Here is a 12,054-nt window from a genome sequence, read left to right on the forward strand (position 1 = left end):
ATTCGGAGCAGCGGTTTTGGGACCACGAATCTGAGTCAAAAAAATATTTTAAAATTATTTTCTATGTTTATTATGTGTGAATTTATATCTGTGAAATTTTCGTGTTTTAATTTTATCGTTTGAGTACCGATTTAATAAAAAAGGCTTAATCGTGTAAAATAAAAATTTGATGGTTAATTTTAAAAGGGCTGAATTGATGATGTCTTTATTGCATGAGGTATTTATGTTGCAATTAGACCATAATTATATGTTATGGACGGTAGAGACCTTATGCTATAATGCTTTTATATTTATGTTTAAAGGTTAATATGGTAATTTATAGAATATTATATATTATAATAAAACATAAAATAAAAACATAAGTGTCCATATTCTTTTTGCATGACTGAAACTAAAGAAAAGAAAAAGAAATAAGGGTTTCAAAGGTTCAGCCATTGTTAAGCTTAATCAAGGTATGCAACTAGCTCGATTTTTTTATAATCTTTTCATTTTTGAAATCGTTGCAGTGTAATGTACAAAGCCCATGCTTTGAATTTCTGATTTTGATGAATATTTTGAGTTATTCCATTGATTAATAACTGAGTTTTATGATGTTAGTTGATGAAATATGAAAGATATGTTTTGGATAAACATGTTTTGTATTGGAATTTTTTATAATTTTGAGTAATTAGGACTAAATTTAAAAAATGATAATTTGAGGGACTAAAATGTGAAATAAATGAAATGTATGGGCTTGTATAAACATAAGGAAGATTTGGCCTGCACATGGTGTACTCAAATTTTGCATGTTTTTTATTTTGTGCAATTTGGACTAAATTATAAAAAGTGTAAAATGTCAGGGGTAAAATGGTATTTTCCCATTTGTGTTTTTGAACTAAATTGAGTGAAGATATGTTTGAATGAGTTTAATTTGAATATGTTTAGATCAAGAACCAGAGAAATCGGATTTGGATCTGGGGAAAACCAAAGTTGTCGAATAGTCGTCCCGTTTCGATTACCGTTGTCCGAGGTAAGTTTATAAGCAAATACATGTTGTTAATTTTAAATAAATACGAGATTTATATGCTGAAATGAATTATGTGAAGTATATATGTTGTTAGCCGAATATGTATATGCTTGGGAGCTATGTTTACAAATTCGTTTCGACCGAGTTACGATGTCCGAAAGCCCCGTACGAACCTTAGAAATTGATAGGATACATATGTCATGACATAGGGTTTTCGATATGTGTTCTCATGTAAGACCATGTCTGGGACGTTGGCATCGATATGTGATTACGTGTAAGACCATGTCTAGGACATCGATATCGTATTTGATTTGTGTAAGACCCTGTCTGGGATAGTGGCATGGATATTGGATAGCATGTAAGACCATGTCTGGGATGTTGGCATTATACGATATATGTGATTATCTGAGTATTCTATTAAATTTCGAATGGTTCAACGGGCAATGATAAGTTGTGACCAAATGTGTAAAACAAACTAAAATGATCAAGTATGAGTTATTTGATTACCTATTTGAAAACAAGGTAAGTTTGCTATTTGATATGTAATGCAATTTATACATGATACTAATGTAAATTTATGTGCATTTGTGTAGTATATTCGACCATATGCTATGTGTAAGTATGTGATGTTAAAGTTTGATTCATGAGTATATACATATGAGTTTATATATATTCGGTTATATAATGATATTATGGCTTTGAAATGGAATGATACTTTGATAATATATATATGTACATCCGCCAAGATAAAGTTTATATATGAAAGTATATGTTATATATGAAATAGTAAGCTTGAGACTAAATGTGATTGTGATAGTATAATTTGGTGTGGTTAAAATGAGTTGATAATGTCTTTGTGTTGTTATTTTCTTATAACTTACTAAGCAATGATAACTTACTGTAAGTGCATGTTTGTCTCTGTTTTATAGATTTTGGAATCAAGTTAAGAGCTCGGGGATTGTCAGCAAAGTCTATCACACTATCAACTATTTTCGGTACTTTATAAGTTGAAATCGAACTTATGGTATGTATAGGCTAGTCTTCGTGTTAGTTATTTTGAATGTGTATATATTTAGCCATGCAAAAATGGCTTAAACTTAATATTAATGCTTATATGCATTCGGTCTTGACATACGCTTGTTAATAAAGTATATTTCATGGTACATATATGTGTGGTATTTGGCTAAATGGTTCGGCTTGATTATTAGGTTAATTGATGATTTAGAAATTTGACATGAGATAAGCATATTTTGGTAAGTATGTTCTTAGTAAATATGTTTGTGATGTTTAGTTAAATGATTCGGCAATGAGAAGTAGAAATTATAATGTATAATTGGTTTAACAATTAGCTCATTTTGGTAAGTTTATTTTATGGCATAGTTTGCATTTGTGGATGGTTATGAATTGGTTTGTGCAATGATAATGTAGTGAAGGATGTGGTTTCGGTTGTGACAAGTTTATATAAGTTATGTTATGAATATATTATTACTTGTGTAATTGGTCTATTTGGTATAGTCTGTGATAGAAAAAATATGACTATGATCTATGGATGATGAGTCAGTCATTTGAGTAAGTAAAATGTATTTAGTTAATAATGTTAATTTACTACGAAATGGTATACCTAGTTGATATTTCGTTGTAATAATGGTATGATCTTTTGAGGTTAATTTTGATGACCGAATATATGGCTAATTGATTGGTTGTGTATACGTATTTTGGGTATGAAAAATGAGCATATGATTTAAGTGTACTTTGATTTGTTAATTGTGTCAAAAATGTTAATGTTGCTATAGTGCAATACGCATAACTTGATGATAATGACAATTATGTTTGATCATTTGTTGGTGTTTGATAATGACTCTTATATGGATAAGTAATAAGTTGTATAATATGGATTGTTTATGATTTGATATGTGAATATACATAAGCATAGTAATAAGCATGCAAAATAAGTGTATTTATGGTTGATATTTGTACTCAAAATGGTTCATTTTGTTTTGTTAATATGGTATAATATCCAAATGTATATTGATTATATTTTCAAAAGCCAATGCCGTATATGTTATTATTAAATTAATTTTGTTGTATGATATGCTTGGATATTAAGCACATGTATATAAATGAGATGTTAAATGCTAAAACTTTTCTGAGGCATTAGGTTTATTTAATGATAATAATACATGAATTTCAGTATGTATTAAAAAGTATATTATAAATGACTTTGAATTTTTCATTGATAGTTGTGTTATGATTTTAAATTATGTGTTTAACATTTTAAACAGATTCATGTTTTAGTTATGTGAATATAACATATATGTATATGTGAATGTTCAGAATTTGTGTTTTGTCCAGTAATGCCTCGTAACCCTATTCTGGCGATGGATATGGGTTAGGGGTGTTACATCAATCATCAAGTTAGTCTCATAGTGATACAATATAAGAATCATCTTAGATGAGCTCATCAATTCAAGTATTTCCATTCCTTTGTCTCATTTTAATCCCGTTGAATTTCTCAGAATCTCGATGGATATCCCATTTACTGTCAAATCATGCAAGTGATCATTTCTAGTAAGAACTCCTGTGAATCTCGCTCTTACAGTGGGATTACTAGTCCAGGCTAAATCCCCCGTAGTATAAACTCATAAAGTAAATGTCGAGATTACCAGTCCGGGCTAAATCCCCTACAACGACAATTACTCTCATGAGCTCGGATCTAAATTACTAGTCCAGGCTAAATTCAGACCCTAATCAGATTACCTGTTTGGGCTAAATCTGTTTTAGCACACAATATTCTTCAAGAGGCTAGATCACTCAAGGAACACTCGTCCGAACTAGATCATTTTTTTACCGTTAATTCATTTTTGGGAAATCCATCAGATATCCTTTTTATTCAACCGGGACATTTTATCATAATATCAATTTCATGAAATATCATACATTGAATATCACTATTATTTTACATACAAGAATATACATTTGTAATGCATTTAAAAAGTCTACATTCAAGTTACACGGACTTACCTGATATTCGTTCCGAATTCGTATTTCAGTTATTCCAAAACCTTTTTCTTTCCATGGTAGACCTCCGGGATTGGTCTCTCGGGGTCTATATAAGCAACAATAAATTGTTAATACATTACATTATTCATTCTCGGCCTAAAACTCATCCTAGGGCAAAATGACCATTTTGCCCCTAACCTTTCACACTTTTTACAACTTAGTCCTAAGGCTCGTATAATGAAATGCATGTAATTTCTTGGCTACCCAAGCCTAGCAAAATGTTTTCTAAGCTCATACCAGCCCATATTTTCCTCTATTTCCCATTTCTACCACACATTTTACACCTTTTTCAAGTAGGTCCCTTTTAGGTGTTTTCATGAAAAATCACCTAGTAAAAGATGTTTACCTGACATCTAACTTTCATAATCCTCCATAAATCATCAAACAACTATTATCTTATGCATGGGTCAAATTTATAACATGAACCCTAGCTTGAAATATGGGTAGAAATGGATAGAGCATGTTACGAGGATCTCAAAAATGTAAAGAACGTTAAAAACGTGGCTAGGAGTTACTTACTATCAAGCTTGAAAATATTAAAACCATAGCCTATGAACCCTTGCAAATTTCGGTAGCCACAAGGAAGAAGATGAATGAATTTTTCTTTGATTTTCCCTTTTTATTTCATTTATTACCAAATGACCAAAATGCCCTTCCTTACTAAACTTTCAAATTTTTCCATGCATGCCCATTTTTGTCCAAAAACTTAGAAATTGGGAAAATTGCTATTTAAGACCTTCTAATTAATAATCCAAAGCAATTTCATACAAATTTCTTCTAGAACCCAAGTTTTGCAATTTATTCAATTTGGTCCCTAATTCCCAATTAGACACCTTACACTTAAAATTTCTTCATGAAACTTTAACACATGCTTATTTTCATATCCTAGGCCTCATAATAATCATAAAAAAGTATTTTAACATCGAATTTGTGGTCCCGAAACTATTATTCTAACTAGGCCCAATTTTGGGATGTTATAGAAGAAGATGGAATTCTCTTTCCATCCACCAATTTTTAACTTATATACCATGATTAGATTATAATTTAGCTTAATTAATCATAATTATATTAAATAAACCTTATTTTAATTATGCTAATGGCCTCCTAATCATACCGTCGACTATTATAACATTTAACATGGTATAATTGCTATTTTGAACCTTTGGTTAATTGCAATTTAAGTCCTCAAGTCATTTACTAATTAAAATTTTATAGCGATTGAACTTTACAATTTAGTCCCGAGACCCTAATTAACCACAATTTTGACTAAATCGACTATCCAAATTTTAATTCATTTATAAAAATATTTTCAAATTCGGTTTACGAAAACAAGGTCTCGAAATCGTATTTTCCGTCACCATTGAAAACCAAATCGTTACAATTTCCATTCTAAGTTGACAATTCAAGTAATTAACAACTTAATTCCTACAAAATACTTAAAAGCCATGCATTTTCCATGATCAAGATATTTCGAAATTCGGATAGATATAACTAAATCCTTCACCTACATTGTGCATTGGTGGGTTCCATCCACTTTGATGATATGATTAATATACCAAGTATATACCAGGGGAAGGTGGTATTTGCATTGGATGACCATAAATAAATAAATGAAACTAGAAGGTGGGGCAAGGTTTGGGTAAGTAATGGAATATCGCTTAAAAATTAGACCATAACTTTACAATGTTCAATCACACCTTTCTCTTTCCCATTTCTAAGCCTTGGTTCTTGATTCATCCTTTTCCTTGTTCCAGTTTTTATGCCCTTATGTGGTGGTCGGATTGGAAGTGCTCTTTTAACCTACGGATACCACCACCATTCCAACATCATTATATTTTGCTTTCAGTTCCTTTTTTCAGATTTCGATTTCTTTTAAGTATTTATATATAAACATAGAGATACAACTATTAATTTTAAGAATATTTTAAAATATATGAAAAAATTATTAAAAACGTAAAACATATTCATAATGAACACACAGTTCATCTAAAGTTACATGCTTGGTTGCTTCAAAGGCAAGGACTTGTTTCTTACTAGAGAAGAAAGTCTCCAAAATAAGTCACAAAATTAAAACTATGTTTATGAATATAAATTATAAAATAATTTATAGAATATTAAATTAAAAAATTATTAATAAATAAATGAGGTGATAATTGATGAAGCAATTAGCGAGAGAGAAAAAATGGAGCAAAAGGTTTTACAACATACAAAAAGTTCAAATATTTGGCTTCCACCATCAAAATAATAAGGGCATAATTATTTTTTTTGGCTCTCAAGTTTTATAAAAAAATAATTATTTTAACATTTTATTTAATTTTTCGTCTCTTTTGCTACTTGAATTTATATTTTTATCAAATTATTTCAAAATGGACGAAAGTTTTAACTTTTGTTAATTATGATAATTGCCACATAGATAACACATAAACATTTAAATATTTTTATAATTTAAAAATAATATATATTTTAAAATTTTAATAATTTAATAATTTAATAATTTTAAAATAGTTTTATAATATTTTTGAATTTTAAATTTTAAAAATTAATTTAGTCTCTGATTTTTTTTTGGGTACAATGTAAAAGAAAAACTTTTAACTAGGCTAGACAAGTTTAAGTCATTCCAGAATAATCATCATGCAGTAATTGAATAATTTCATCCAATGGTTGTATATATATTAGCTTGTCTGACAGTCTTGAGGATATCATTTGTGCCAATCCATCTTCTACCTTGTTACCCTTCTTAAACACATGTTTAATTTGGATCATCCAATCAAGTTGTAAGAGACCATTTATAGCTTGTAGCACCGTAGAATGATGTTACTCAGTTGAATTTGTTTGAATCAACTGAATTGCTTCAATACTATCCATCTCAAGCATAATTTTTTTAATCCCTAAATTCCATGCTAATTGAAACCCATCAAAAGCACCTCACAACTCCGCATTGATAATAGAGCAGCAACCAATATTTTTTGAAAACCCAACAATCCAAACTCCATACTAGTTATGAATTAATTCTCCTGTAGAAGTAATTCCTGACACATTATTAACAGCACCATCAATATTTTACCTTATGCCATTCATCCTAAAGTAGAATCCGTCTGACTGATCTGCAAGTTTTGGAACATTTCGGTCTTAACTAATTCACCTTGATACAATTGGATTGAAGATAGTTGTCCATCATCTAGTAACTCTTCTCCAAAACACTCTCACCGTCAATGAATTCATCATTAAAAATAAAGTTATTCCTCCTAATCCAGAGTTTCCAGGAAATAACACCAAAGAGGGTCTGCCAATCATTCGAATCGCTAACAAAATAATTTGGATTTGTTAGGTTAATCTTAATCCACTCCTCCAGTCTGATAGTGAAGAATTCTTGTTTCTTATCTTACTTGATTACCGCAAACCATGTACCCACACTAGTGTGCATAATCGCAGGACGTGGCTAATGCTCTCTGTCAAGTGTCCACAAACTTTACATTTAGCATCAATAGTGAGATGCCTTCTTGCTCTACTCTCATTAGTAAGGACCCTATTTAAAAAAGTCAGCCAAAGAAAAACTCTTACCTTTTGAGGTCCTAGTAAATGCCAATCTGAAGCCAAATTTTTCCATCCCTGGCCATCTCCACTCCACATGTCACAATCATGAATATAAAAATAGGTTTTATATATGGTTCATTCTCACTATAATAATCCTTTAATAACATTTTATTTTTTAACATTATCTCATTATAAGAAGTTGTGTGACCTAAATTACTGTTAAAAAAATATATAAGTGGTAAGATAAAGGTATGGTACAGGGTGTACAAGTGAAATCCGTATAGAAGTTTACTTCCTCTATTTTATGTTGATTAGAATAAGTGTTTTAATCTTATTGCATTACTTCCATTTTACTTTGATTAGAATAAAATTTTTTAAACCTATAAATAGACGTAATCGTCTCTTCTCTTATATCATTCGAATTCGACATAGTGAATTTTCTTCTCCTCTGCTCGTGGTTTTTCCTCGAAAGGGTTTCCACGTAAAATTTTGTGTGTTATTTTCTCACTTTCTTTGCGATTATTGTCATTATCGACTTTTAATTATAACATTATTATATATGCTCTTTTTGATATCATGCCTAGAACTACTCATAGCCCTTCCCTAACCCTTAAATAAGAAAATAATGCACTTCAGGCACTTGAACCCACGTCCTTGTACATTGACAATAATGCTGATGCCAATTGAGCTAAGGCTCAATCGACCTTGATAACATTTTATTTTAATAGTCAATTTTAATGGAAGGTGGATTTTTTATATTTTATTTTATCCTCTATAATAGCTTTTCGTCTATAGTAACGTAATTAATTATAAGTTATACTCTTTAATAAATTAATAGTCTATAGCAATCTTTTGTGAAATAAAACCTTCAAAATTTACATAAAAATAACTAATTTTTAGTAACATTAGTTATTTTCATATGTGAAATAAAATTTATAAATTTAGTTAAGATATTATTTCAGCAAAACTTTCAAATTTTATATAAAAATCTATTAATCATATTTAATAAAATAAAAATAATTTTTATTAAATAGATATAAAATTTTAAATTTTTATTTAATAAAATTTTTATTCAGTAATTAATAATGTTAATAATATATTATTTTTTAAATTTTAACATAAAAAAATCAAATATGAAAAGTAGTTAAGACTGTAATATGGAAAATTTTAAGAAAGAAGGTTGGTCTATTACAGTAAGTTACAAACAAAGTGAGGGTGGAACTGGAAGGCAAGCAATTAGCTTGTACAACTTGCAGTTAAAGTACAAATCAACTAGGACCACAAGTAATTGATTAATATCAGTAATGTAGTCAGAAAAGATCTTGAGCGGGTGAGTTGGTAATATGACCAGATGACCGGCCAATAAACAATCTTCGATCAGCTCCTCAGACAGCCCAAAAACCAAATATAATAATGCTCAAAGTACTAGTCCTTCCTCTACATTCTCAGCATTACTGTTAGCTTAAGCTCCTTTGCTCTTTTGCTCTTTTGCTCTTTTGCTCTTTTACTCTTTTACTCTAACTAGACTAGAACATCAGAGTAAGCTGAAAGATACCATGACTCTGCTAGTAAAATATAAATATATTATATTCCTCTTGAATAAAAAATAATCACAAATTTCAAAAAATTAAACTTTATCAACCATAAAAATAACTTTAATTCTATTTTGAAAATGTCCCGCAGCCTCAGTTAACGAACCTTTTTAATTATATCTTCTTATCCCAAATATATTTGCTCTCTACATCTCCGTTTATATGATTAAAGGATCCCACCTCCACGCTCTAATCACTAATTTTTGCAGGTTTAGCTATGAAAAATATAGTAGATAACAGACAAGATTCATCTTAATAATAATAATAATAATAATAATAATATAACTTTGACTTCGGTTTTTTTAGCAGAACATGAATTTCTATTTAAATAAAACAAAATAGATAATTTATCAAAACAACATAAAATTTGTTATAATTTGTGTGATCCGAATGTTGAAAAAATAAATACAGTGATAAAATAAATTGATTATACCGCACAAGTAAAATCTGTATAGAACTATACTTTTTCTATTTAACATTGATTAGAATAAATGGATGCAGTCAAAATCTCTCTTGCAACACAAGTCAATTTTTCCTTTTTTTCTCGTAATTTTTACTAATAAAATTTTCACATTTATCATTACTTTACAATTATCTTATTGTCATTATCGATTCGCATGTCTAATCAGCAACTTTTACTTATAATTAAAGTAGTGAAAACTCTACAAGTGGATGTAATCCGTGGAGTGTCTTTTTCTCTATTATTTTATTACTAAGTACTTAATAAGATTTTATTTCAAAATATATTATTATAATTATAGTAGGTCAAATTCTTTGATTAGGATATGAATATCTGCATCTTACCACTCACTACATATATAAGTAGATAAACATGCTAGTGTGTAAGGTGCTCTAAAACTCCCAAGAAGCCTCTTACTATATTTAGCAGAGAAAAACTGTTTGAAAACGAGTAGCCATGAGCAACTGAATATATGATAATTGTATAAGCTTTTCTTCAGTTGTTGTTCTCTGTGGCAAGCTGAATTATTGTGGGTTGTCCAAGTTTCGGGTCATGTTATTAATGGCTCCTCAACTCTCAACCGTTTTCTCGCTTAGTTTGCTTCTTGGCATTGCTTCTGCCATTGATGGTACGATCATGTTCTTGCAGCATTTTCTTTCGGAAATTGATAGTACATATGTTTTGAATTCCAGGTTCAGTGCTTAATCTTTTCTTTTTTTCCTTTCTGTTGAGTTAGTTTTTGGAGGAATGGAGTTCAGCTATTTAGGCAAAGATGGCCCAGACAGATGGGGAATGTTGGAGCCAAAATTCGCACCATGTTCCATAGGGAAAAGACAGTCTCCCATAAACATTCAGAGGAATCTAACTGTCCACAACAAGCTATTGAAACCTTTAACCAGGAGCTACAATTCTGTAAATGCTACCCTCTTTAACAAAGGCTACAGCGTTGGGGTTGGTTTCTAAGCAATTCCTCCTAATTGTCCATTATTCACATATTTTAGATAAAAGTTGATGAAAATAGGGAATACAGGTGCGTTTCGAGGAATATCCTGGAGATTTATGGATTAATGGCAAAAAGTATACCCTCAAGCAATTTCACTGGCATTTACCTGCAGAGCATCAAATTGAAGGGCAACAGTAAGCTTTCACTCTCTAAACATTAGTATGTGACTAGGTTTGTTGGTCCAATTTCATCCTATCCTATGCAACATTATGGAGGCCAATTCACTTTTATGGGCTCCCACCCCGAAATAGAAGGCCTTGCCAAGTCTTGACCCTTTTCAATATACAGATTTGCAGCTGAGCTTCATTTGGTCCATCAGGCAGCAGTGGATGGCAGCTTTGCAGTTATAGCAGCACTCTACCAAGAAAGTAACGCTGATCCACTTATTTGCAGGGTAAAACTTGTTAAAATGTCCCTACTTGATATCATATTTGGATATCAAAGTTTCACCTAAATCAAACTATTTCACCATAAAGTCAACAACTAGAACCCAAGATGAATGACACATCTACGAAAAGTTAACACTGTTTTTCGTTATTAATTCTCAGATCCAAAGAACATAGCCCATGTTATGCTCTTTAAACAAAAAGGAGGGGCAGTATATTGATACTAAGTTGTAATTTTATTATTTCAGATAATAGAAGGATTGAAACATTTGGGAGGGGAAAATACGACAGTTCCTCTTGGTATCTTGAATATAAACGAATTGAACCGAAGAAGCCGCAAGTATTACACATATGTTGGTTCTCTTACCACTCCTCCATGCTCCGAGAATGTCATATGGATCATTCTCGGCAAGGTATGTCTTTTTTTGCAATGCTGGAAAAAGAAAAAAGTATAGTTATTAATTATTACACTAAAAGGCTAAAATTACAAAACATTGCAGGTGATGTCGATTTCGAAAGAGCAGATAATCGCTCTGGACATTCCATTGAACTCAGATTGCAAGAAAAACGCAAGGCCTTGTCAGCCATTGAATGGTCGAGAGGTCGACATGTATGATGAGCTTAGTTGTTAATGTTCTTCACTCAAATTGGGTGCAATACGTGGTGGGATAAAACTATTGTTGTATCTCATTAGCACTGTTGAATTTGTATTCGTGATTAAGAAATTTAAAATTGTATTAAAGTTGGTTGAGCTACAATTATGTGATTTCATATTCATTACTTCAAATTAAACTAAAATGTTTATAAATATATATTTGAATAATAATAATAACATTTTCGATTTATTCAATATGATAAACAAATAAAAAAAATCAAATTGTTTGTAAATTGTTCACTGAATGCTTTTTCATTTATTTTGCAAACATAATTCACCAAAAATAAAAAAAATAAAAAATTCATTTTACCAAAATTTAAATTCCATTTAATTTCAAAAATAGAGTTTGATTTTCGTT

The 12,054-nt window shown here is 30.3% G+C and overlaps 1 protein-coding gene across 1 annotated transcript; it reads left to right on the forward strand.

Annotated features, from left to right (window-relative positions):
• Positions 1-10,008: 10,008 nt before the first annotated feature.
• LOC108452375 (alpha carbonic anhydrase 1, chloroplastic-like) lies at positions 10,009-11,799 on the forward strand. Its single transcript, XM_017750156.2, has 6 exons — positions 10,009-10,280; positions 10,389-10,603; positions 10,683-10,789; positions 10,944-11,049; positions 11,290-11,454; positions 11,542-11,799. The coding sequence occupies exons 1-6, from the start codon at positions 10,205-10,207 to the stop codon at positions 11,671-11,673; spliced, it is 801 nt and encodes a 266-aa protein (XP_017605645.1). The 5' UTR covers positions 10,009-10,204; the 3' UTR covers positions 11,674-11,799.
• Positions 11,800-12,054: the final 255 nt, after the last annotated feature.

Source organism: Gossypium arboreum, chromosome 4, assembly GCF_025698485.1.
Source record: "Gossypium arboreum isolate Shixiya-1 chromosome 4, ASM2569848v2, whole genome shotgun sequence".
Taxonomy (NCBI): Eukaryota; Viridiplantae; Streptophyta; class Magnoliopsida; order Malvales; family Malvaceae; genus Gossypium; species Gossypium arboreum.